The sequence below is a fragment of the Pygoscelis adeliae genome, unplaced genomic scaffold (genome assembly GCF_000699105.1).
Source record: "Pygoscelis adeliae isolate BGI_AS28 unplaced genomic scaffold, ASM69910v1 Scaffold347, whole genome shotgun sequence".
Lineage (NCBI taxonomy): Eukaryota > Metazoa > Chordata > Aves > Sphenisciformes > Spheniscidae > Pygoscelis > Pygoscelis adeliae.
In genome coordinates this window covers 871721-895804 of record NW_008825158.1, presented here as the reverse complement: position 1 = coordinate 895804, position 24084 = coordinate 871721, and the positions used below count along the sequence as shown (strand labels likewise).

The following is a 24084-nucleotide window of genomic DNA, read 5'->3' as shown; positions in this document are numbered from 1 at the left end:
AGCAGGAACAAAGAGCAAAGATCCATTGTTAGTGATGATAATGTGTTCACAAACTACAGCGAGGTCTCACAGTGGATAGCAAGAAGGAGATGTGCCAGCTTTCTTCTGATGGGTGTCAAAATCTCTTGGTTAATAATAAATAAATGTGTGCTTATTATGTGTACAGTACTTTACACAGTAGAGTGCTTTACACACATCAGCTAAGAAAAGCTTATGACTCTACGATAGTTCCTCCTGCCCACATAGCTGAACATACGCGCCTAAAAATTTTCTGTGGAGCTGTTAGACAGCAGTATTAATACACAAGCCTTTGGATGTGTCATCAAGATGACATACAAAATGACAAGCTGCTTGTCCAACCTGCCTTCTCCCAACTGCTGTCATCTTTAAGGTTCATCTGTCACAGGGCTCCGGGTTGTAATAGCTCTGAAAAGCTAGTAGATACACGTAGCCCCAGATCTGCCGCCTTCTCTCCAACCCACCTACATCCTCTCCTTTGATGCTGAAATGCAGAAAAAACGTATATTGCGTTAGGAGTTCTTCTTTCCCACGAGCCACCCCTCAGGCCATTGGCTGCTGCTTTTCTGCTCTTCCTCTCTTCTCCACTTGTCCCATATATTTGGAAATTATGCAATATAGACATGAATAATAACACATATTAATATTTCAGTTTGTTAATGCCTGTGCGGCATTTCAACGAGTCCAAGATGTTCTAGCACTTATGTCAGGTATCCGTACTCTAAAAATGGGACAATGGGAAACATTCTGTGTTTTGCAAATTCCTCCTTTTAACGGTATGGGCTCCCTGTTATGGTGGCTGGCTCCAGAAGCCTGCTATAATAATTCAGCACAGGCTTTGGGATTGTGGTTTGTTCTGATGGCCATTATTATTTATGTCATGCACACCAGATTTTTAGAACCATATTGCTTTTGCTCATAAAAACCACATGGCTATAAATCCAAAGTGTTAAAGTGTCTTCAAGGCTAGAACTTAAAATAAATCTCGAGTCAGTAGTATTGCCGGTATCAGAGGACTTAGGTGACAGCAGGCTCATTTTCAAAAGGTTCTTTCCTTTTTTTATCGTATCCAGACTGGTTGGTTCTCTAAACACTGAAATTGTGGGCAATGGTCATTTTGTGGCATTAGAGAGTTGAGTGAGTGTCAGCTATGCAAAAACTAATGGCTCAAAATGCCTCCTTGGGAGTAAAGTCAGGAATACTAAATGCTGCAGAAAACCATGGAGAACTTATATCCTCCCTGAGATAACCTAGCTTAAGCAATGACATTTCATAGGAGGGATTCTGATCCAGCATCTCTGAACCACTGAACACGGTAAGTGACCTCTGGGCCAGGAAAGGAACTGTTCAAGATGCATTTGTGCAGTGCCCCAGGCTTGTTTGGAGAATAGTGCTGCTTCTGAAAGAAAGAACAAAGTAGGCAGTGTAGCATCCGTGCACTGAGCCTGCGTTGCATTAGCAGATTAAACTACAAATTCCTGTATATTTCATTGCATGCAATAGCTTTTTCAGAGTTCAAATAAAGATGAAAATACTTGAAGAAAGCTAACCATTTACACTATTGCTTTCTCTCCATAGTATGTCCATTCCTACACTGAACATTTTTCAAATGACATGTTCCAAGAAATCCTGAAGCATCTCTGTCAGTGTGCTGATGACTTCCAAGAAGCAATAAGACATGATATGTGGAGGCAAATGTTTACTGATCTCTTCCTAGATTGTGATTATGGAAAGGTAGGCAAAGCAGCTCTCAACCTTTCAATATGGTGATGCTTCCAGTTCGGTATCTCTCTGGGTCACTGCCTTCTTTTTATTCTTCATGACTCCAGATAGTCTCTTTGTGCTTACTCAGCATTGTTTTAGAGGACAATAGGTGCTGCATTGTCTTAAAATTCATAGTTCTTAGACACCGAAATAGCTAATAGCCTATAAGCTGATGGCTAATTAGAAACTGAATGACCTAACGTGATGACTTGGGGCTGAAGTTTGATGATTCTGGAGAAGAAGTGAACCACAGACTTTACTACTTCTGGTCGTTACCTGTTCCCATAGCATGTTCAGAATGTTTGGGTGCTAATTTGTCTATTCAGCCATGCTTCAGAAAAGATAACCTGATATAGACTGACCTTAACAAATGTGCACATTGCTACAATAGTAACATATATTGCATTAATTATGTTGCATTAATTTATACACCTTTAGGGCTTCTATCAATAAATCTCATAATAGTTTAAATTTAAAATGCAAAATAATCTATCTTTACAACCTCTCTGAGGAAAGTACTGTGAACTTCAGCCACAGTTTATACACAGGAAATTAAAATCCGAGTCAGTTACAGAGCTGGAAATGGAACTCAAAAGCCATAATTTGGTTTTCAGCAGCTCTAAACTCTATCTAGCATCCTCTGAATACACCTGCATCCCCATTTAAAGGGAAAAAAAAAAGCTAGACTTATTAGAAAACCGGTAAATAGTAGGAGCTGAGGAATCAGTGGCATAAGCTATTGCTAAAAACTTGGGCTTCATCCAGAAAGTATGGTACTTGTTATGAGTAGCCTCAGTTAGCCAGATGCTGGCTACTACACAGCAAATGGTTGCCATAATCTTACAGTTTCCTCCCCTACATAAATTATATATTCCATCCAGCACTCCTCTAGTGATGTTTACAGCATGCCTACCCAGAATGAACTGTGCTCTACAATGTCATGCTAATAATGTCATTACCTCTAAGAGAATGGAATTACAGAGCACGTTTCAACACCAATGGTGTGTTTTAGAGAATAGCAGGCAAGCTGCTGTTTCAGGGATGAGGAAAGAAATGTGTCTACTTCTCAGTTAGAAGACATTTCATTTTCCTATTGCTCTGTCAAGAAGAGCTGTGATGGATCCTCCTGGGTAGAGTAATATAGAAAGCCAAGTCCTATCTTTGCCCTGCATTTTGAAAGGATCCCTTCTTTCCCCTTCGCGTTTTAATGTGACTTTCTTCCTATTATTTCTGTGGCAGTAATCACCATCTCCGTGCTACTAATCCCAGTGGAATCTCAGAGGCAAAGAGCCAAAAATACTAGCACAACATAACAAGAGTGAGCAGCTATCACCACAGATGCCATCGCTGCCTAGAAAAAAATGAGCAGAGCAGAAACATGGTTGCTGTTTCTAGCCTCCGAGGTAGCCTTCCTCCGCAAATTGAGTTTCTAAACTGTAGTGTGGACCATGCAGTTCTTTTAAACCTGACCTGGTTTCTTTTGTAGAGCTCTAATAAGTCCTGCCGTACTGTACGGACAGGGAAGATAAAAGATGCAAACTAACCCAGGGACTTCTACCACTCGAATGTGATCCATTACCTGCAGTACTCATTCTGCAAAGCACAGCAAAGCAGTTGTTTCAGTTCCTAATTTACATTTGTTTGGTAGCAGGCAGTTATTCCAGTCTGCATGGTGAGTGTGGCTGGCTGCCTCAGTGAGTTGCAATTAGGGCCAGGGAGCTGAGAAAGCAGTGTTTAAATTACAGTCAAATTAGAAGGTATCCACATGATCATTATTATGATTTCAAATGCATGCATCCAGAAGGATGGCAGCTCAGCAAGAACAGCCTGGACTATACAGTGAAGCAGAAACTTTCCAAGACAATACCAGAACACAGTTGAATCACCGCTCTAATGCCCAAAAAGGCAATAGCTCGGTGAATTTTAAGCTTATTGTCTCTCTGTGCTCATGTGCATCAAGTGTAGTTTCTTTTATACATTATAACAGAATCTGCATTAATTTTCGGGGACATTTTAAGTCCAGGATCTTTAAATGTAAGTGAATTTGGTCAGAGATTAGTTTTCAAACTAACGAACTGTGAGGCACTTCTGATTACCTTTCTTGCAGCACAGCAACAACAAAGTCTGCTTTCTCATGACCTTTTCTGTGTCTGTTCTTCCCATCTTGCTCACTAACAAGCATATTGTGGTGTTTGAGATACATCACATTTCCAGAAAAACAATCAAGTGGTTAAACACTGACCTATCACTGATTAAATGGCAAGTCTGGTTTAGTCTGTGTTGCTAAAGGAATTACTCATAGATCACAGAGCATTGCTGAAAACAACTGAGAATCATCACCTGCCAATATCCAGGTGACAAGAAAATTAGGTCATCATGTTTCAACTCTCTAGCCACTAGAGTTGGCACTCGTTAAAAGTGGAGACAAGTTTTGGGAGGTTGTACAAACACAGATGGTCTGCTGTTATTTATAGTGGATGCTGTACCTGTCCTGCCAACAAGACTCAGTACGAAGGGCTGACGGGCAGGAATCTTTCATCAGCCCCCCCAAGTCACACATGAAGCGCAAAGAAACATAACCTTTGCTAGGAAATTTAGGAACCCAGAAAGATAGCGTAACTGGGTATAGGACCTTGGAACTGGTTTTCCTGTTGTAATGCTCCTCTCTCCTATAGATAGCTTTACTGTGACACGTTCCTCCCAAGGTAAGTTGTAAGAAAAAGTGTCCTGAAATAACAGAGACCTCTGGTAGAATGGCAAATCTGTATAAATAGGAAATGTTAAAACAAGGCGGAAAATCTACCCCTAATTCAGTAATTTCTGAAAAGGAATTTACTATTTTTAACAACATATAAAAAGAAAATTATTTCATCTAAATCACAAAAAACCTATTCTAGAATCTGAGTTATCTAAATCCTCCAAGCATATTATTTTAACATGACAAAAAAAGTATCTGAATCCCAAAACAACATTTTTATTTGCGTTTTAATAATGCTTCATTCATTGATTTACCTTTTTAATAAAATAAAGTTTTGCATTCGTGCTGCCAACTTCAAGGCAAGCAGCAGATGATTCTGACAAGTAACAGCTGAGGAAATTTAAAGGGAAAATTAAGTGTGTGTAATGGAAATACTGAATGGAGAATCCAAATATTACAGAGTGATCTGGTAACATCTTCAGAAACATGTTCTGTGTTTGTATATCTGCTGGAGGGATGCAGAACCCGATCTGATATATTCAACTGAAAACCAAACAGCCTAAAGACATGTTTGCATGGGAGCGTGCAAGATATTTGTGTCTTAATGTCAAGAAGACGAAGATACTGGGAATCAGGGCCTACATCTTGTAAGTTTAGAGACAGAGTTATGTGTTGACATTTGTTGTTCCAAACCCGCACATGGCTGAAATTCAGCTGTAATTTCCAACATAGTCTGAACTACTAAAACTGGACTGGATCACAGAATCATGGAATAGTTTGGGTTGGACGGGACCTCTAAAGGTCATCCAGTCCAACCCCTCTGCTGTGGGCAGGGACATCTTCAACTAAATATGGATGACAGGTTACATTCCAGCTCTGATCCTTTCCTCAGCATTTGCAAAAAGCTTTCAACTCCCTTTAGAGGACAGGTGTTGCAGTAACAGAAAATGTGATGTATTCACTTAGTTTTCAGTATGAGCTTCCTTAGGAGGCACTTCACCAGTAGATGATGGGTATCTCACAGTTGTTTTCAAATCCTCTGTACCTGAACATTGATGCCATTAATTACGGTTTTAGATTATAAACAATGCAGTCGTCTTGAGCTCATTTCCAGAAAAGAAAAGCAAACTTCTTCCTTTATTTCTTCAGCCTAAGGGCAGGAAAAGTTCACAAGGAATTAAAAGCTTGGTGAATTTTACATTTTGCAGTTTTTAATCTAAGAGCAAAATGTGGAAAGGAAATCAATAATTCAGATGGAAAGCTACTTGCTACAAATAATGAACTTAAGTAAATCTGTTCTCTAATTAACTACCATATTTCACTAATGGGAGGGAGATTACAAAGGTGGCAGGACTTAAATAATGACAACAGGAATTGATCATAAAATGGAAAACTTGCAATCGTTTCGATTTGCTTTACTTTTTCAACTCACAATTTCCTGATTGGAAATGACCTGTTTGATCGTCTTTTCCTGGTTTTATTGCCTGTATACACTCACCCTGAGCAACGAGGACTTAATAAACTCTGCATGTTCCTCTGCACTGGAACTACAGATACCTCTCTCACCTCTGTGGTCAAATGTGTATGAATTTTTAAAGGAAATTAAGGAGGTTGTCATAATAGCTCACATTTTTGGACTAATTATTTTCCCAGGCAGTTGCTGATACATAATACTTCAAAGGAAATGATGGGGCACAAAACCAAACTACAATGTGCAGTCACTAACATAATACAGCACAGCCCATGAAATTCTTTCACAGTACTGTCAGGCAATTAACATCTGTCCTGAAAGTGTGAAAAGTTGAAGCTTTCATCTTTACATGAAGAACTCCTTTGGCAGAAGTGGTTACAATCATCTAACTGTAATTTGTCAAGAATATGCAAGAGGATGTACCTGCAAAGTGATATGTATGAGGAGCTCCAGCTAAGCCCAGAGAAGAAATTTTTACCCCTATGAAATAAATTCACTTCTTTGAAATTTGTACTGATGTTCTGCTACTGGATAATTTTCAGTCACAGGTAATTCTTAGCTAATGGTGCCTTTGTAGTGCTGCAAGTGTTGATGTAAGTCCCAAGAACCACAGGAAAAACCCAATAATTGTGATCTTTTTGTCTAGGTTGGCCTCTTAGATAGACAAAAAATACTTGCCCTACTGGTAGACTTCTATGACAGATGCCCTGTGATTGCTAAGAGGGGATTCTGTAACCCAAGACAGTGTAAGTATACGGGATGTTTCAATTGTGGTTAAAACGTTAGGAGGTCACACGAGGCTGTACAGTTAATATCTATTTTATAAGTGTTACCAGAAATGGACAGAGCCTAAAAAAGGACCCAAATGAATGCTGTGACCTCTACACCATAATTTGCAAACATCTTTTGCAAACTGTGATGCAATGTTCAGAGATACTTCAGCATCCAAAACTTTCCTTTCCTACAAAATTCTGAAGTACTTTTTGGAAGTAGGATTAAAGAAAGGCTACTTTTCCTGAAACAATTGTTCTTGCTTACTGGGCAATAGTAGAAGTTAATTTCGTGTTTACACTAAAATTTCTCCAGGAACATGGAAGGATAAAGAAAAAACACAGAATCATCTACATGAAAGTAAAATTTTTAAGATATTGGACATTAATTAATTTCTAAGATCAAATGCAAGGCAAATTACAGCTTTCCTTCTTAGTCTGGAGAATTATGAAACATTTATTTCAAAAGAAATATGGTGTAATACACAATAACAAGTGCAGTTCTCTGCAGGCAGACATTATTCTGAAGTTTTGTGTTTCTGAGACGCGTGTTTGCAGAAGGTACTTTCTGATAGTTTATATCTGCTTGGGAATACCTTTTTTCTTTTTCTTTAAATTTTCTTATGCGATACTAGAGAACGTAAAACCAATGCAAACTATCAACTTATCAATATTTTTTCTACTTTAGGGCCAATAATAGAGCTGCAAGAGATTGAGCTTGCGGATTTATGGGGAGGCCTTGATGACCAGGAAGTTTGTGAGGAACTCAGTGAAAAGTTAGTCTTGTCTCAAACAGGAATTTCTGAGGGAGAGATTTTAGCACATGAACCTGTAGATGATAATAGACAAGGCACATATAGAACGAGAACTAGCGTCAGAGAAGGTCTTTTTGAACAAATGGGCATGAGCGAAGCTGAGACTGGAGGAATTTCTAAGGGAGAAAACCAAGCAGCAGAATCAAGTGACGCTGAAGTGAGAAAGGAAGGTGAGGACGCTGTGTCAGCGGTGAAAAGCACTGATTTCGAAGCTAGTGATTTGGATGGAGATACAATACATAGTGAGAAATCCAGTTTCCATGAAGACATCAAAACTGAGAGGCAAACTGAGCCTGCAAGTGCAGACGAACAGGAGGAAGCTTTCCCAGGATCAGCCTCTACTGGGTACAGTCTCAGTAGAGGTGGAGAACCTGGCTCTGAAAAACAGGTAGAGGAAGAGGAATTTAGCCTGGGTAGAGAGCCTGATACAGAAACAAGTAGAGAAGAAGATTATCATATCTCTGACAGAGAACCTGGCTCAGAAGGGCAAGTTAGTCAGGAGAAGGACAATTGGATCGCAGAGGCAACCAACACAATTTCGGGACCAACACCTGAAGCTACAACCGTGACCTCAGAAGACAGAGCTGTGGCAGACATGGACATCATTGCTTCAAAACAGGATGCTCCAGTTGCAGAGGTTGTGAAAGAAACTCCTGCAAGAAAAGAGAGTTTTTCTATGCAGCACGGCAGCCAGTTTGGCCAACAGACAAGCTCAGAGACAAGACTGCAGGATAAGGACCTTCTGCAAGACCAAGGTAAAGGTAAAGCATTCTCCTTTATTCTGGTAGACCTTAATCTTTTTCAACATATACATTTGGACTGGTTTAACCGTAGGTGTGTTTTTAATCCATTTCAAAACTACTGAAAGCATGTGAGTGATTTCTGAATACACAAGACAATAAGCTTTGGTATCTTCTCAGTATGGTGTTTTCTGCCAAGGTTTCAGAGTGTGTTCCTCTCACAGGACGGCAGGTGAGTCACTTTGCTGGTGATCTGTATTCAAGGCACTGAGCAGATGCTTTAATTCAAGTAGGGACTTTCTGAAGCAGCAGCATTTTTATAATAAGGAGAAACTTTATGTTCTGTTTCACTCTGTAATATTAGTAGCAAGACAGGAGCCTGAGCACGTTAAATATGGAAATGACTTTTAATAATTTTTAGACTGTGATTGCCCATAGGGAGATATATTATGGGATCATATATCAGGAACCTTTTATTTTAATCTTTCGCTGTGTTTCCAAAGGAATATCATACTTAATTGTGTACAAAGGCCCTTGTTCTAGGCAGGCTGTGGTCGGGCAACTGTGTGTTTCATAAGAGGTACTTTCTTAAACATACTAGAAGGACCAACTTCCTTGCTAGCGCTCTGTGAATACACTCTTGTTTCTCACGGTTTAAAACAATGCAAGAACTGGGTCTACATTGCCAGAGCAGTCTAGTGACAGACTTACTACATAAAGGGCTGTAAAGCTGATGGTACAGCCCACTGGTACCTACAGCTTTCTGTGGTTAACTTCCAGCACACAGCACTAACCTGTCATCCAGCCAGTCCCGGGATGCGCACGTCCCGCATTGTTTGGGGCATGCAGTACTTCCATCTTCAGAGCAGATTCCCACCCTGTTCTTGCAGAAACGATGGCGTGATGGTACGATACTCTGAGAGAAAGGTGGATGGAAACAAGGAGTCTGAATATAATTTTGAACCGATCTTGGAAAAAAGTTACCTTATTGCTCTTGCTAAAATGGATGTTTGTAGCTGGGCTTAAGAAAAGTAACATTCACCAGGTGAATTTCAGGAAGCAGTATTTCCAGACAGTAAAAAGAAATAACTACTGATAACAAGGGTAACTCCAGAGACACAGAGGTAGATTTAACATATTAATCAGCAGGGTGCTCAGACTAGTAAGCTCTGGTTCACGGAAGATTTCTTTTTAAAATTGCAGGTCCAGCACACTCAGACAGACAGGATTCTCCAGCTGAAGCTAGCCAGGAGTTTGAAGTGCCATGGCCAGGTGACTGCTCATGTCAGCTCTTTTCATCTGCTTTAGAAACTATAGCTTGGATATATGTATTTAAAGGCTTCTATAAAAGTTGTATCCTGTGTCTTTTTTAAGAGCTTATCTCATTACAAGGTATACTTTACCTTTCATCAGGTGACCTTCTGACTTCTGACCTAAGTTGCAGGTATAGCAGCTACGGAGAGAGAATTCCAGAGGACTGGAATTGTGGGAACACTAGATTTCCAGGTATTTTGGTCACAAAGCTCTGTGTTCACTTGGGCACATAGTGGCTGGCAGTGTCTGCAGACACACCGGTACGGCTATGAGCTGAAAGTTTTGGCAAGAATACAAACACTAACTCCTGAAGCTGACTTCAAGATAAGAGCAGTGTAGTCTTTGTCTCAGAAGGCCACTTGCTGTGTAACAGTAATTTCAGCTCACCTGTATTCAGTGACTTGACCTGGCTGTGTGATAGCATCCATGCTAGACTGGAGCATAAATCTGAAGAGATACTATTAGAAAAGTGTAGGCAGATTAAGGCCTTTAGTTAGCACGGAGTCAGTCCATATTCAGCCATAATTTCACTGGAGAGGAAGTGCAGGATTCAGGACTGTGTTGATAGCTGCCACGTGGCCAGCGTTAGGGCAGCATTTGGCTTCCTGCGACATACTGTGCTTTCTGCCTTTCAGACTTACGTCCCATCATGGCAGAGATTCAGAACCGTTGGGCTTCTCGTACTAGGAGTGCCTTTGATGAAAGCTGTCTCAACCTGCCACAGTTTGTACAGCTCATGGAGACATTTGTTGGTGAAGACATTTCTCTGCCTACTGTGAAGAGGCTTATTGCATTTATCAAAGAAGAATACAAACAGACAGAAGAGGAAAAAATGGAACAACTAGAAAAAGTAAATATTGATAAGTTTTGCCGATCCCATGCCCAAACAAAAAACAAGCAAATGCCTACAGACACTGATAAAGTCAACTTTTAATCTCATGCTGGCAGAGCTATTCACTTGCAGCCTTGCATTCTCTGTTTCTTCAAGAGACCTTTTACTCCTTTGTTTTCATAAGGACCTTCCCTCCCTAGCCCTTAGCTCTAGAAGTGATGACAGACTCATCCTGTAAGAGGTTGTCTGCGTGTTCTAGAGCTGGACTCGGTGAGACAGCAGGTTGATAGTCAATTGTGAAAGAGCTCAAAACATTCCATTCTGCTTATTCACCTTTATAATAGCCAAGAACCTGATCTCTGACCTACTGCACTGGCATGTACATATGAGGTTGTGGATGTTTTGGGGAGGATTTCAAAACAAGTGTGTCTGGTTTTGCTATGTGCATGGCTGTATGTGAATGTGCACCTGCTTCTTTGTGTTTACGTTACAAGGTGCTCTTGCCATGTGTTGAAAAAAATATATATTCCCCTTCAGCAATATCCTCATGCACATCATCAGGGTGCCCCATATGACTACAGAGTACAGATGTATTTCGTGGTGGGTCTCTCCATAGTAGCCTCTCTAGCTGCATTTTCCTCAGACCTCTTTCTAGTTTCTCTCTATGCTGCTGACCTAATTTGGATGAGATATTGGTTCTGACGGCTCTACTGTCCTGACACTGAACACAACACACACTGCCAGTATTTTGGCCTTTGAGAGAATTCCACTCCGGCCATTTATCACTGTGTGCTGTGCAAAGACTGGCTTTAAAGGACAAATTGTACATGCATTTGCTTGGAGCCCACACACTTCAGGGCAGCACCAGCAAAATAACAATGTACAGAAATACAAACTGTCAAAACTTTGGTGTTACTAACAAGGCTGTGGTTAGTTCTTGCTAGGAAGACATTTGTATTCCGGGAAACTTCCACTAACCTGAGCTGATCTCACCTTAGATCCAGCATGCGCTTCATTTCTTCACTGGGAAATAACCCTCTGCAGTGCTGATTCTGCCTGGTAAAACTGAACTGTCGGCTGTGTTTAGCGTTTCCAAATATCTCCCAGGTTTAATGATTCATCTCCAGGTCTGAGCTGTGTATGTATGGATTTGGCCTGGCCCATAGGAATTATGTGATCAGCATACCACTGCAGTTTCCATACTTGCCTAGACACTGAGCATCAGTGTCCAGGAATTATCGAAGACCCGCTGTTCCTCTGTTGTAGGTTCACCACATCTCTCGCTTGGCCCAACGGAAACTGCTGCTGGAGGCACTTTTCGAAAAGTGGGACGACAATGCATCCGGGTTTCTGGACCTGGAAGAGGTGGATGCTGTTCTAAGCACATTCAAGGAAGGGATGGAAAAAGAGGCCTTGAGGAAGGGTAAGGAGACAGCTCTGCTCTGAGAGAACAATGTCAACAGAGTAGGCCTTGACCTATTCAATGACAGTGCTAATGAAGTTGTTGGCAAGCATCAGTCATTTTTTGTTTTTACAAGCAGTCATAAGCACACAAGGTATGACGGATAAAATGAAAAGGAACAGTTATCCAGATCTACTTGTTAATGCATAGCTCCATCCCCTCCTCCTGTGCAAGACTCCCCTGCGACAGACTCCCTGTCAGAGAGGTAGCCCAATGCTTTCATGACATTGTGATGTGTTGAAAAATTATTTCAGCTGTAACATGCAATGTATACTTGTGATATGGCGGTGAAAAACACACATGAAGCCTCAGGACACGTTTCGCACTTTTACTCTAGCCTGTCTAGTGTTATCCAGCTATTTTTAATAGATACATTTTACTGTGCTATCTGCAGGAACATATCTCATAGGAAAGAACACCAGCTTTCCTTATGGGTCTCAAATGGCCTGTAGTAATCCACACTCTTGTACAGCTCTCATGAATTAGATAGCAACTTCGAGTCTCACTTCTCTGTTGGTTCATTTCTCCAAATAAACTTAGCAAATTTGGTCCTTGACAGAATAGACTTAGGTCAGACAGAAGTGCTTCACCTGGACCTGGCTGGCAGCCTCATACGTATGAACATGTGGGCATTAGGTGCTCTGAAATACTGTATTAGCAATTAAGAACGTGTCTGCATGTGCACTTGGATGGAGAGGACTGGTTTATTATCTCCACGCATATCTTCATGTTGCTTGTTCGCCATACATTACTGAAAATGGCTCATTTTGGCCACAACCAAAATCTCTTTATTCTTTAGCTCACTTGAGGCAGCTGGTGGGGTGGGGAGCGCACTGGCATGCTACAGTTAATTGTCTCCAGGCTGCACAGCCACAGAAGAAACTGGCAGTTTACAGCTGTCTTGTGTTCAAAGCATGCCAGAACACACTACAGAAATATGGAAGGACATAGTCCCTTCCATGAAGGGCTCATAAACTAAAGGACAAATAAATGGAAAGATAGCATAGCAAAATCAATACCACCTACAAGCAACATAAAACTGTATTTCTAGCAGCTTCAGTCTAAACTCTCAAAGACATCATGGAACAAGCAGGTTTGGGGGAAGGGTTCAAAGACATTGCATGCCTCTTGGATGAAAACACAGAGTGAAAAGTGGGTAGAATTATTTGATTTTCCCTGTAAGTGAAAAGCGTAACGTTACACATATAATGGGGAAAATAATTCATTATGCTGTGGCTGAGTAATGAAGGCACTGATCATGCCATGTTCAACTTCATGCATATTTCTTTTTTCATCTCTTTCTTCAAAGAGAGGAAAAAGTGGAGGTGAAAATCCAAACATTTTTATACCATCAAAAAATTCTCCATCCTACTTCTGTCAGAAAATCAGAAATTAAATTAAAAACTACTTTAGATGATGGGCAGGGTAAGACAGCATTAACAGTCAGCTCCACCATGATTGGGGCCCATTAGTACTTGCTAACTTCTATAGCTAAAATCAGTGATAAAATGCCCCCTGACTTCTGTGGGGAAAGGAGGGGGCTCTCAGCTCCCATAAACATCAGTGTCTTGGGTGCGCTGGGAGGCAATCAGGGCAGCTCCCTGCCTGTTCCATCATTAATCAAAGCGTTTTCTATTACACTGTTCCCTATAGCCCATTGTACGTATTGATCACAAAATACTCCTTGCTTAACAGCCAAGTCACGCTTCTACCTATAAATCTTTGCTTGCTTAGTTTGCTAGTAGGAAGCGGCTTGATGTATAGCTCTCTTGCCTTTTCTTCACTTCTTCGGGTCCAACAGGATTTGAAATCGGGCTGGAGAAAAAAAAAAATGATGAAAGTGTTAGTCATGGCAGCGCTCAGGAGAGGCACGGCCAGGAGCGTGGTCGGGCAAGCACAGCTTGGGCAGAGCCCCCGGTGAACCCCGGGTTTCCGAAGCCGGGAAGCCGCCGGCCGCTTCGAAAGGCTGTGCAAGAGCACCCCCGTGAGCCCGGAGCTGGGCTGCGGGTCCTGGAAGAGCTGGACCGGGGTGGAACTGCTCTGTTAGACGGGCTGCTGATTTAGGGAACATCTGAATTGAAACCCATGGGGTAAATTGACATTTCCGTGCTCAGCCTGTTAGGATTACAAGTCTAAGATGAGTCCCATTTGTCTTCGGGACCTCTGGGCAAACTGGCCGTTTGGGAACTAGAGTAGATCCAGGAAAGCTATTCTCGAGAATCACAATTTGACCTTTGTGGCATTCCTCATTCCTCCTTCCTCCAAGCAAAAGGAAACTCTGCCAGAGGTTTCTACTGCAGCTTATTTGCCCGTATTTGGGCCGACTCAGCTGCAACCTCTGGGACATGAAAAAGGGGAGTGGGGCACGGCTCCACTGCCCGGCTTTGTGCAAGATGGGAAGGAGCAGCCTCCGTGCGGTGATCTTTACTCCTTCACTCCCCTGAGAGCTAACAGGTAGCACTTCACTGTTTTAGATGTTTTTCATACTAATGTATTCTTCTAAACCCTATATTTCTTATAAAAGCTCTCTTGCTGCTTTTGCTCCACACCTACACCCCTTGGTGCAGTACAGGTGATTCCAGAGCACTTGTGGTCCCAACCTCTGTACGACTTCAATAGAGCTTTCATTTTCTTTGCTCTTCATTTATGACATTTAGCACAATACCAATGTTATTTCAATAATTCATCAAAGGCACCTAAAGAAGGGTAATTAAGAATGATAGTTACTTTAGAAGGCCTCAAATGAAAAATATGATGTCTGCAAGTACGATATATAATGGAAAATCCAGGAATATGAGTGATCTGTGAAATCATCTGTAGACTCTGGCCTTCACATTTTTAATGGGATTGGTGAATAGTTTTTCCGTAAGGTCTCAACTACTATTACTGTATGCAGAATGCCTACTTGCAACCCAGTCCCACCAGCCCCTCAAGTGTGCATAAAATTTGGTTCTGATGTGAAGGTACCTCTGATTTTTGATAACTCCAAGCAGCTTTCCTATTTTCCATTGACCTTTATTGTTTAGGTATGTTGCAGAGTTATAAAAGGGGCACAGGAGCAATGCCTTGCAGGTTTCTTTCTCAGTAGGTGAGAAAGCAGGCATCTAGAAGAAAAGGTGCATCCAGTCTGGAAGCTGGAGATTGCCTGTCATGATGACAACTTACATTTAGGAGATAGCTCGAAGAAACCCAGAGTGATGGACTGGAGCACTCCACCCAAAGCCAGTTTAGAGCTTGATTCATATTTTGCACAAGAAAAGCAGAACATTTCATTCAAACAGACTGTTTCTGTCTTATTTTCTGTTTTCTCTACTAGCAAAGAAACACCTTTGCTCCCGTTACCCACAGCTCAGCAGAGTGGGGAAGCTATCCCCAAAGGCATTCCAGACTTTCCTTGAGTTAGTTGCTTCTGAGTTCACCGCCAATGTGGATGAAGCTATTGATAACTTGGTGGAATTTCTGACCACAAGTGTGGAACGAAGTCACATGAAGTGCTTGCAAAGCTTAACCAGGAGGAAATGGCTGCACAATATCCAGCAAGCAGCTGAGACCAGCGGAGCAAGCATGGAACCGGTTTACAAAGCCGTGTTTAAGGCCCTCTCCCAGGTACGCATCCCGGGGAGCACAAGAATCGTTTGTGTTGGGATTGTGACACTGACTTCAACCCCTGGTGCATTTGAGTGGAACTCACAGGTACCATGGGAAGCTGGTCCGAGGCTGGTTTCCTTGTGCTATTCTGCACTTAGCTGATGCTCAGGGGAGCCCATGGTTACGCACAGAACGAGTCACAGGTCGGGTCTGCAATACAAGAATTCTCGTCCATGCTCTGCCAATACAGAATGCATTTCATGGATAGTTATGTCTCACTTTTTGAAGAGCTGACTCAGATCAAATTTGGAAATCCAGAGTTCTAGTTTTAGAGCTTCTGAAATGAAACACACCAGACTCAGTTTGGGACAAAGATGGTTAATTTGTAGTGGAGATACAGTTTAATTTTTAACTTGCAGCTGCAACTTTAGATGTGTGTCCTCACCATTAAAGCCCTCCTCAAAGCAAAACTTCTCTCATAGTAGCTGAAGTGTTCCTACAATGTTTAGGTTTGTGAATGTAGCAACTCTGGCACTTATTTGTCTGATTTTTCCAAAGGAATCTCCTATTGAGGAAGAAAACCATAGGAGTTTTGCTTAGGCACAGGTTGTAATTAGGGTTTATTTTTATATGAACTGCTCCCCATTAGCAGCAGGAAAAAAGAAATCCATTTTCTTGCCAATCAAAACACAAAGTGTTTTTGCTTGTAACAGAGCGTACCCGTCAGACACGATCACAGCATAGACACATACATGTCATGCAGTTGGTGCATGACATACAAAATCAGTGACCCAGAACAGCATCTCAGCAAAAAATGAGACAAGTGCTAAGTACATGAAATAAGTGTAATAGCCAATGGCTAATGTACGTAATGTAATGGGAAACATTTGGTTGCTAGGATGCAGAGGCCCACGGGGATAACAAGAAGATCAGTGCATATATTGCCCTTTTGGAAGAGAACCAGCTCTCACCAGAGCGGGGACAGATTCTCCTACACTATGTGGCATGTACCACAGATGATGCTCCGTATGTTCTAAACCAGATACTTTACAAAGACATGAAAGGAGTAAGGTAAGAAAAGCTGCGAATAACTGTTCCTTTTTCTCAAAAATATTTGGAATGTAGGGGTGCCAGGCAGTGGTTTGGGGTGCACTGGAAACAGAGGTCGATAGAGTACTCCAGAGAGGAAATCTCCCCAGGGACCGTTGTGGAATGATTCATTATCCTATACGTGCCCTTATACTTTGCATGGTCTACTTAGAACTGCTCTGTTTGAGATTTCACTCCTTTCCTTGGGGAGATTAGCTCACAGTCTAATAAATCTCATCCTTTAGCAAAAGTCTATTCTATTGGGCCTACATCATCATCTTTAAAAATTAATTCCCTTATACCAGTTTACATCCACAGGCTATTTTTTGAGAACAATGCCTTTTCTTCCGTAGTGTTTACACTATAAACAGCTTTCACGCTGCTTTACTTCTCGTTTCCAAAAGCTAGACATATTTGTCTCTTTCTTTAAATATTGCTTCTTCTAACCTATTAAATGTAACTGCTGCTCGCTTCTGTATTCCCTTTCATTACATTCATTAGTTGATGTTTTTAAAATGTCCTAAGGATGAAAAGTGCCTTATTTATTACCACTGCCTTTGGGATGCAAGTGGTAAATGTGGTATTTCTGGGTGTGGTCAGAAAAGGGAGCTAACACCTTCCTTCCCTGATGCCAAAAAGCAGGGAAAGATCAAAGCTGCAGTATTTATTGCTTTGCTAAAGGTTTTCTGCTACTCTGAACAAACCTTCTCATAAGTTTATTTTGCAGCTTTGCAGCTGTTGAAGAGGGAAAGCCGGTCCATATTCCAAGAGTTCAGCTCCATGGAAATATCCACTTCTGGAACTACGACCGCCCAGTGGAGGAGAGAAGAGGTTCATTCCTGGTACTGCCATTGCACGATGCTCGCTGGAGAGTCTTTGGCATTCTAGGACTTGACACTCTTCGGGACCAGTGTGAGAAGACCGTCTTCCTGACCCATGAGATCAGTTTCTATCAGGTGGGCACCATCAGAAAGCAGTTTGTTAGACCACTCTTCTGAGCTTCTCCTGACTAGTAAATTAATTGCACTTTTGTGCAAAGCCCAAAGATAGCAGCTTTTATTTCCTGAAGCTCTGAACCTCATATTTGTGTTTATTTCCATAAAGTGGCATGAAACCTTACTTTTTACATGCTGGACTAATTATAAGCAACAGCAGTCCGGATTTCTTTGGGATGCTCTTTAGAATCAGCCTCATTGTGGATGCACCATCTGGGCAGCAGGGAGCGCAGCAAGCCAACATTACCTGTCAATTTGGCTATCTCCACTAAAAAACAACTTTGTCTAGTTCAGAACTTGGCTGTGACCCGGGTACTCTGGAGCTTTAGAGCATTATTTGATAAAGGACGTTTCACAGTCACTATTCAACTTTACAAGTTCTGATTAAAGTAACTTGTTATAACCATTTTCCTTCGTTTTGCTGCCTGAAAGTTTCCCCAGCTTTTTCCCCAAATCGTATGGAACCGTCTGGCTCATTTGGAGGATTCTGCTTTCACAGGGAGTTTCTCAGGCGTTCAGCAAAGCCTACCACCATGTCTGCAGACTGGAAAATATTCTACAAATGACTGTTACTGCTCTGGACTGGTTGTATCCCAGGGCACCCAGCGTCCACGCTGTTATTACATACCTGGTGGAGCCTGGCAAAGACAAGGTACACAGATTACTGCAGTGAAAAGGCCTGTAATAGCCAGGGGCTGACAAGGCTGTTTTAGTGAGGACCTGCCATTTCTAGCTGGATGCGATTTCCCAGTGGTTTTTTTCATAAAAAATGAAGCTTGCCTGAGATTCTTGTGCCTGTGCAGCAAAAGGGCTACAAAGGTAGAGAGGGAAGGTTCCCTCTGTAAAGGAGGCCACTCTTCATTCTTTTCATCCTCCCATGTAAAACAGTTCAAGAGCACTGCCAGTATAACCCCTTCTCCATGGGAAAAAGGAATATTCTCCTACTTCAATGCTCACAGCTGCGTAGCAACCAATAGAGCAAACCCCCACACCTACCCATCCATCCATCCGTAAGTTAGCCAACACTGCGAGACCCTGCTAAAGCTTTGCTGTTTGGGACCTCCACGAAAGGAGATGCTCTTCTGTGGAGATTCTGTGCATGTCAAAATTATGGTATTTTATAGGAGAAAAACCCGTCCTCGCTAATGTATTAGCTTGTCATTCTGAAGTAATGTCAGCAGCCAAGATGTAAATACAACACAGGGTGGCTGCTCCCCATTAGTTAGCTTGTGAAGGCAGCCCCCCTCCCTGCAGATCATATTCCAGTTGTTGAGCAGGCACTGGGGCCCTGGGAAGCTTGTCACTTAACATACAAGCGAGTTAAGAAGATGAAAAGTGTATGCAATATTTAGGACTGATCCTGTGTCATCACAAAGTCTGTATGACATCTGCTGTAGCCATAATTCAGCTGCTTCCTCTGATAAGCATGGTTTATTTTGGCAGCTTTCTGTTGTCATTCCAGGCTCTGCTCTGTTCCCTTGTTAGCTGCCTGATAGCCAGGTCATTTACTCCCCTCTGTGCTTTTCACGTGTCAAGGCACACTGACACAAACATGACATGAGAAAGAGGACTGCAAGGGGATGGGAAAAAGAAGGGAAACCTCTTCTTGGCCTGTGGGTGTTCTTCAGTGTGGAGCCTGGGGATGGATTAAATAGTCTGGCTGAGGGAGGTCCAGGGCACGTTCTTCATGCATCTTGAGCAATACACTCCGGGAATAAAACCAAGCATTGTTGGGAGATGTCTTTAAACCATCCCATTGCACTTGAATGTACATAGGAGTTTCCTTTAAGAAATAAACAATTTCCTCCCTCTCCAAGCTTCAAAATGGCTGTTCTTTTCTTGGATGCAGCTAAAACCTCCCTTTTCTCTCTGGCAGACATGTGACTACGCTCTGCGCAAGGTGATTACTACAGATAATACGGGACAAAAAGAAATCCATAGCTCTCCTGTTCTCCTCAGAAAAGAAAACCTCTTAAGGTAGGCTCCAGCACCTGCAATCGAACTAGTTACCTCTGGTCCTAGACTCTAGCCTGCATCAGGCATGATCCATGTTGCATTTAGCCCATGGTAACGCAACCCTGCAAGAGCGTCTGGCTGTGGCTTTCTCACTATCAAGGCTTCTGGTGCATACGCAGGTGATACTGAATTACGAAGGCGTGAGGAGTATTTTCTCTTTGAGTTTAGACCTGCAAAAACTTAACCTCCAACTTAATGCTCACCAGCTGAGCTGCCAAGCAAGCTCTACATCTGCTGTGAAAAGTTTGCAGGATTAGAGCCTACACTGAAGCATTTTGCTCTTTAGAATAATCTGTCTTTTTTCCTGACCATATTAGTCTTATTTCCTTCTGTTTCCTTCCACTGCCAAGATCCTCACACACTTGTCTTTTAAGCGTTATCATCCTTGTCAAAGTTGGTTGAACAACCATTTGCTGTTCCAGCAGATGTTCTTACTTTTTATAAAACTCTATAGAACAAATGTCAACATGGTTATAAACAGGAAACTGTTTCTAAAGCAAGACTACAACCTGATTTGGGTTTGTTAAATTCTTATGATTTTCAGCAGTTGCCTTGGCTAAGCAATATTGTGTTCCACAATGCTATTTTCTCCTTTTTGTATATGGCTTGAATTATACTTAAAGCTGTGCATATTTCAGTTCAAGGAAATAAACAATGATTTAGTAATGTAATACCTTTGTTTTAACAACAAGAGATGAATGGCATCTTACTAAAATATGCTAAATAAATTACCAAAAGAAACCAGAATGTTAAGTCTAGTACATTTTCCTCTACTCTCGTTTCAGAGTTTACCTGTTTAAGTGCATAGACAGTTCAGGGGTCATTCGCACTTCTGTCTGTGGAGAATACCACATTGCAGTACCTCTCCGTGACCTATCAGGACAAGCTCTTGGGATATTTGATATCAGCATCGGACACTGCCAGAAATTACCACCGCATGAACACAAAGACCTGCAGAAAATGCTAAAGATGGCCCAAGCTGCCTGCTCTGAGATACTGAAGATGTCTTTAGAGGAAACAGAACCAACCTATGTACTGGGTATTGTGCATACAGAGCCAAGATAGGTTTTTGAGGGGTGAAATTAGGAATCTCAGTAAAACCACATCTAAAGTATCATTCCTACAAGTATGGAAAGACAAATACAAACCTTTGTTACATGTAAACTACTCCTGAGCAAGCCTAAGCGCTCAGCAGAGTACAGTTAAACAGAATGTTTAGATTTTGACTCTTGTTCACGGGATATTTTACACCCAATTCCCCCTGAAATCAAAGGTGTAAAGCAAGGGGCTTTGTTGTATCAGGGATCTCGCATGTCCTCCTCAGAACTGCCCCAACTAAGATCAAAAGAATTTGAATGTCACAGTTCCAGAATTACCTGCATGCCTGAACCCTTCATGGGACCTCTGCTTGCCCCTGAGGCAAGTTTTGTCTCCTTCTCAAGCACATACCCATTTTTAAAAGTTTCACAGGAAACGTGGGCTGTACACTAATCAATCACTCAGTCAAGGAGACAAAGAGTTAATCACAAAGAGAGCAGAGCTTTTCAGTCAATAACATAAAGTCTTGAGTAGCAGTTGTTTCTGAGAAACTTCTTGAAAGGTTTGCTTTTGATTCCAGAGGCAGAACACGTGGCAAATTTGAGGCATGCAGGGATTCTGTTCCACCAGTTCATGCTGCAGGACCTGCGTGAGTGTGTCCAGAAACTCAATGCTGAGAGCTTTGCTGATATAAAGAGCTATGCAGAACCGCCAGCTCTGGTACATAACATAGTTAAGGCTGTGCTGTTGCTTTTCCATCCAAACTGGAAGGGCTCAGAGGAGACTGAGAACTGGAGTCAGTGTATACTGGTGAGACTTCAAAATATTTAAACTTTGTTTCCTGTTATTCCTCCCCCAAGAAGATATAGTGGAATTTGCCAAGTGTGAATTGGCTGTGAAATAATTCATTATGTACAGATTTCCTATATGCTTGACTTAGCCATCTTTAGTTCTGTAACCCTCTCAAGTTTTTCACCGCCACCTGACTCTTTTTGTTCTCTACATTGCAGAAACTTGATGACAATTTGATTCAGGAGATTTATTGCTTTGATCCAACTGCTGCATCTGTGCAAGTTCAAGCAGAGCTGCTGCTGGACTGCATCACTGGTAAATATCATAAACGAATTGTGAGATTACCAGACACGGCTCAGCAATGAAGCAGTATCAGTGGCAACCTTCAGCTGAGTGCTTTTAAGGTCCTTACTTCAGAAATTAATTTTGATTTCACAATAGATTAAACAACAGATAAGGGGTCTTAAATATCTGCAGTCTTTTCTGGTCAATAAAAGTCAACCTGTTAAATTTAGAATCAAAATTCACTGCCTTAAGGAAAGGTGAGCAGACCAGCTTTGAAACCTACCAGAACAAGTGACCTCATTGTAAACCCCCAGATAAACATATTAAGAACTACGGTTCTTCTGGCAAGTAATATGTAAAGACATATTAAGAATGATGGTTCTTTTGACAAGCAAATCTACCACAGACCTCCGTGCCCTGCCCGAGGGATTGACCCAGCTCCAAACAGCAATACGATTGTGGGAGGACAGTGTGAGCCCTCCTCTTTGTAAACACCATCTGCCAAGTACTTAATACACTCACTGGCCATATACAGGAGCTGGGTTTCAGTCTGTATTTCTCTCCTTTAATGAATGTGAGCTTTTTTGGTGGCAGAGCAGTCAAGAGGCTATTATTATTTGTAATATCTCTGCAAGAGAAATGACTGTTGTTCTTGCTGAGATCTCTCCCTTGATGATCTAATGCCAGACTGAGAGGCCTGTTAAAAACCAAACGTGGACAAGACTTGTTAGTTTAGCTGGGGATATCTATCAACAGTACCCTGCCTGCAGATGAACAGTGAACGCTTAATGCAGTCATAGTTCCTTTTCATGTGTTCTCCTCAAATATATTAAACTAATTCACTGGAGAGAATGAAGCAGGCCTAGAGCATCCAGTCTTCCTCCAGTTAGGGACGCAGACGTAACTAAAATACAGCTTTAGCAAACTGCTGGTATGCTGCAAACTGCTGGTATCCTGTTGGCTTCCCAGGATGGAACTTACTCTGAGAGAGTAGTGACAGATGAGTGGTGTGAATACAGGTATAACTCACAGTTATAGGAATTCCTTTAAAATGAACATCAGTGTTTACACACGGTGTATGTTGGATAATGCCCGTACGTTCCATATACGTGTGCTGTAATATAGAACAGAGCACAAAAGAACCTACACTCTATCGACAGAGCAACCTTTAATGGTATGATTCTGTGGTGGCCTTTAATAGCATTTAGTAAAAGAGCTTTGAAGGGTATTATTCTTAAATCAAATCTGAGTTTGGAAAAAAAGCACTTTTCACTTTACATTTTTGATTATCAAATGTTTAGCATTAAAATATAGCAGAGCACTTTGTACAACAGGGGACCTACCACAATACAAAAGAAATTACAATAAAAAGGCAGCTCTCCTGTGCTTGACCATTCACTGCCACAATAACGCTGTGTGTGCTTTTCAAAGCATCACCATTTTCCAGGGTGGAATTACTGGACTCGGGGAAAGCTCCACTGATGGGATGATCTTCTCTGTTCGGTCCTGTAACACTGGTCACAGTTTTGACTTGGCTTTTGGAGTTACCCCTCTTCTTTGTTTCAGGTGTACCTAGAGCGGCGGTGTGGCAGCACGGCTCTGTTCCAGCCGAGTACCTGTACAACTGGGTACACACCTGCCTGTCACTAGCAGAGATCACAAGTAAAAAAGCTCCATCTTTAGCCCCTTTTGGCATCCAGTTCTAGTGTGCCTCCAGTTAAATCTCTAATTCCTCATCTAACCGTAGTGATTCTGGTATTTGACATCTTTTATTAGCTGTCAAACTGTTGCTTTTTAAATTTTTTATGCATAGCCATGAAGTATTTGTTAAGATGGTAGAAGTCTGTTAGGGATTATTAAGAAAATAGCAATACAAACATTAAAGGAAACAATTTTGCTAGTATAGCTACTAAATTATAAAAGCTTGATTAAAGTTTTGGGGTTTTTTTTTTTAATTAATTCTGGCAGGAAGAGGCGAGAGGAAGGGACGAGTGTATGACTACCAAGCCACAATGCTCGTAAATGATACAGCGAAAATTTTCAAGATTCAGTCTCCTTAAATTACTTTTTAGGAATAATTTTAAGTAAAGTTTCTTAATCAGCATTTTGTCAAATTCTTCTAAATGTGTTGCGGAAAAGCCCTACGTTTTTAATATAGCAAAAAAAGCTTTCTTATGGGGATAAAGCTTGAGATTACAGCCAACTGCACTGTCTGCAGCAAGATTTCATCTTTCCAATAACGTTTCTTTTGGCAGAATCACTTTTTTAATAAAATTTTGGGAAATTAAACTCGCTCTTTCTTCCTTCAGTCGGCAACAAGCAACGTCTCCAGGTAGGCGGTGACTGGCGGGGGCAGGGTAGCTTCTCACCCCCCCGCCGGGGGAGCGGCCACCGGCT

At 41.7% G+C, this 24084-nt stretch overlaps 1 protein-coding gene across 1 annotated transcript in view; it reads left to right on the top strand.

Moving 5' to 3' along the window:
- EFCAB5 (EF-hand calcium binding domain 5) overlaps positions 1-23747 on the top strand; it is a 33382-nt gene extending 9635 nt beyond the window's left edge. The window contains exons 5-20 of the mRNA XM_009328666.1: positions 1597-1752; positions 6598-6697; positions 7410-7622; positions 7749-8297; positions 10226-10440; positions 11689-11845; positions 15201-15490; positions 16371-16543; positions 17289-17517; positions 18056-18208; positions 19433-19533; positions 20358-20611; positions 21191-21420; positions 21621-21717; positions 23254-23349; positions 23656-23747. Of these exons, the coding sequence (XP_009326941.1) occupies positions 1597-1752; positions 6598-6697; positions 7410-7622; positions 7749-8297; positions 10226-10440; positions 11689-11845; positions 15201-15490; positions 16371-16543; positions 17289-17517; positions 18056-18208; positions 19433-19533; positions 20358-20611; positions 21191-21420; positions 21621-21717; positions 23254-23349; positions 23656-23747 (3105 nt within the window). The remainder of the gene's footprint in view (positions 1-1596; positions 1753-6597; positions 6698-7409; positions 7623-7748; positions 8298-10225; positions 10441-11688; positions 11846-15200; positions 15491-16370; positions 16544-17288; positions 17518-18055; positions 18209-19432; positions 19534-20357; positions 20612-21190; positions 21421-21620; positions 21718-23253; positions 23350-23655) is intronic.
- The last annotated feature ends 337 nt before the right edge of the window (positions 23748-24084 follow it).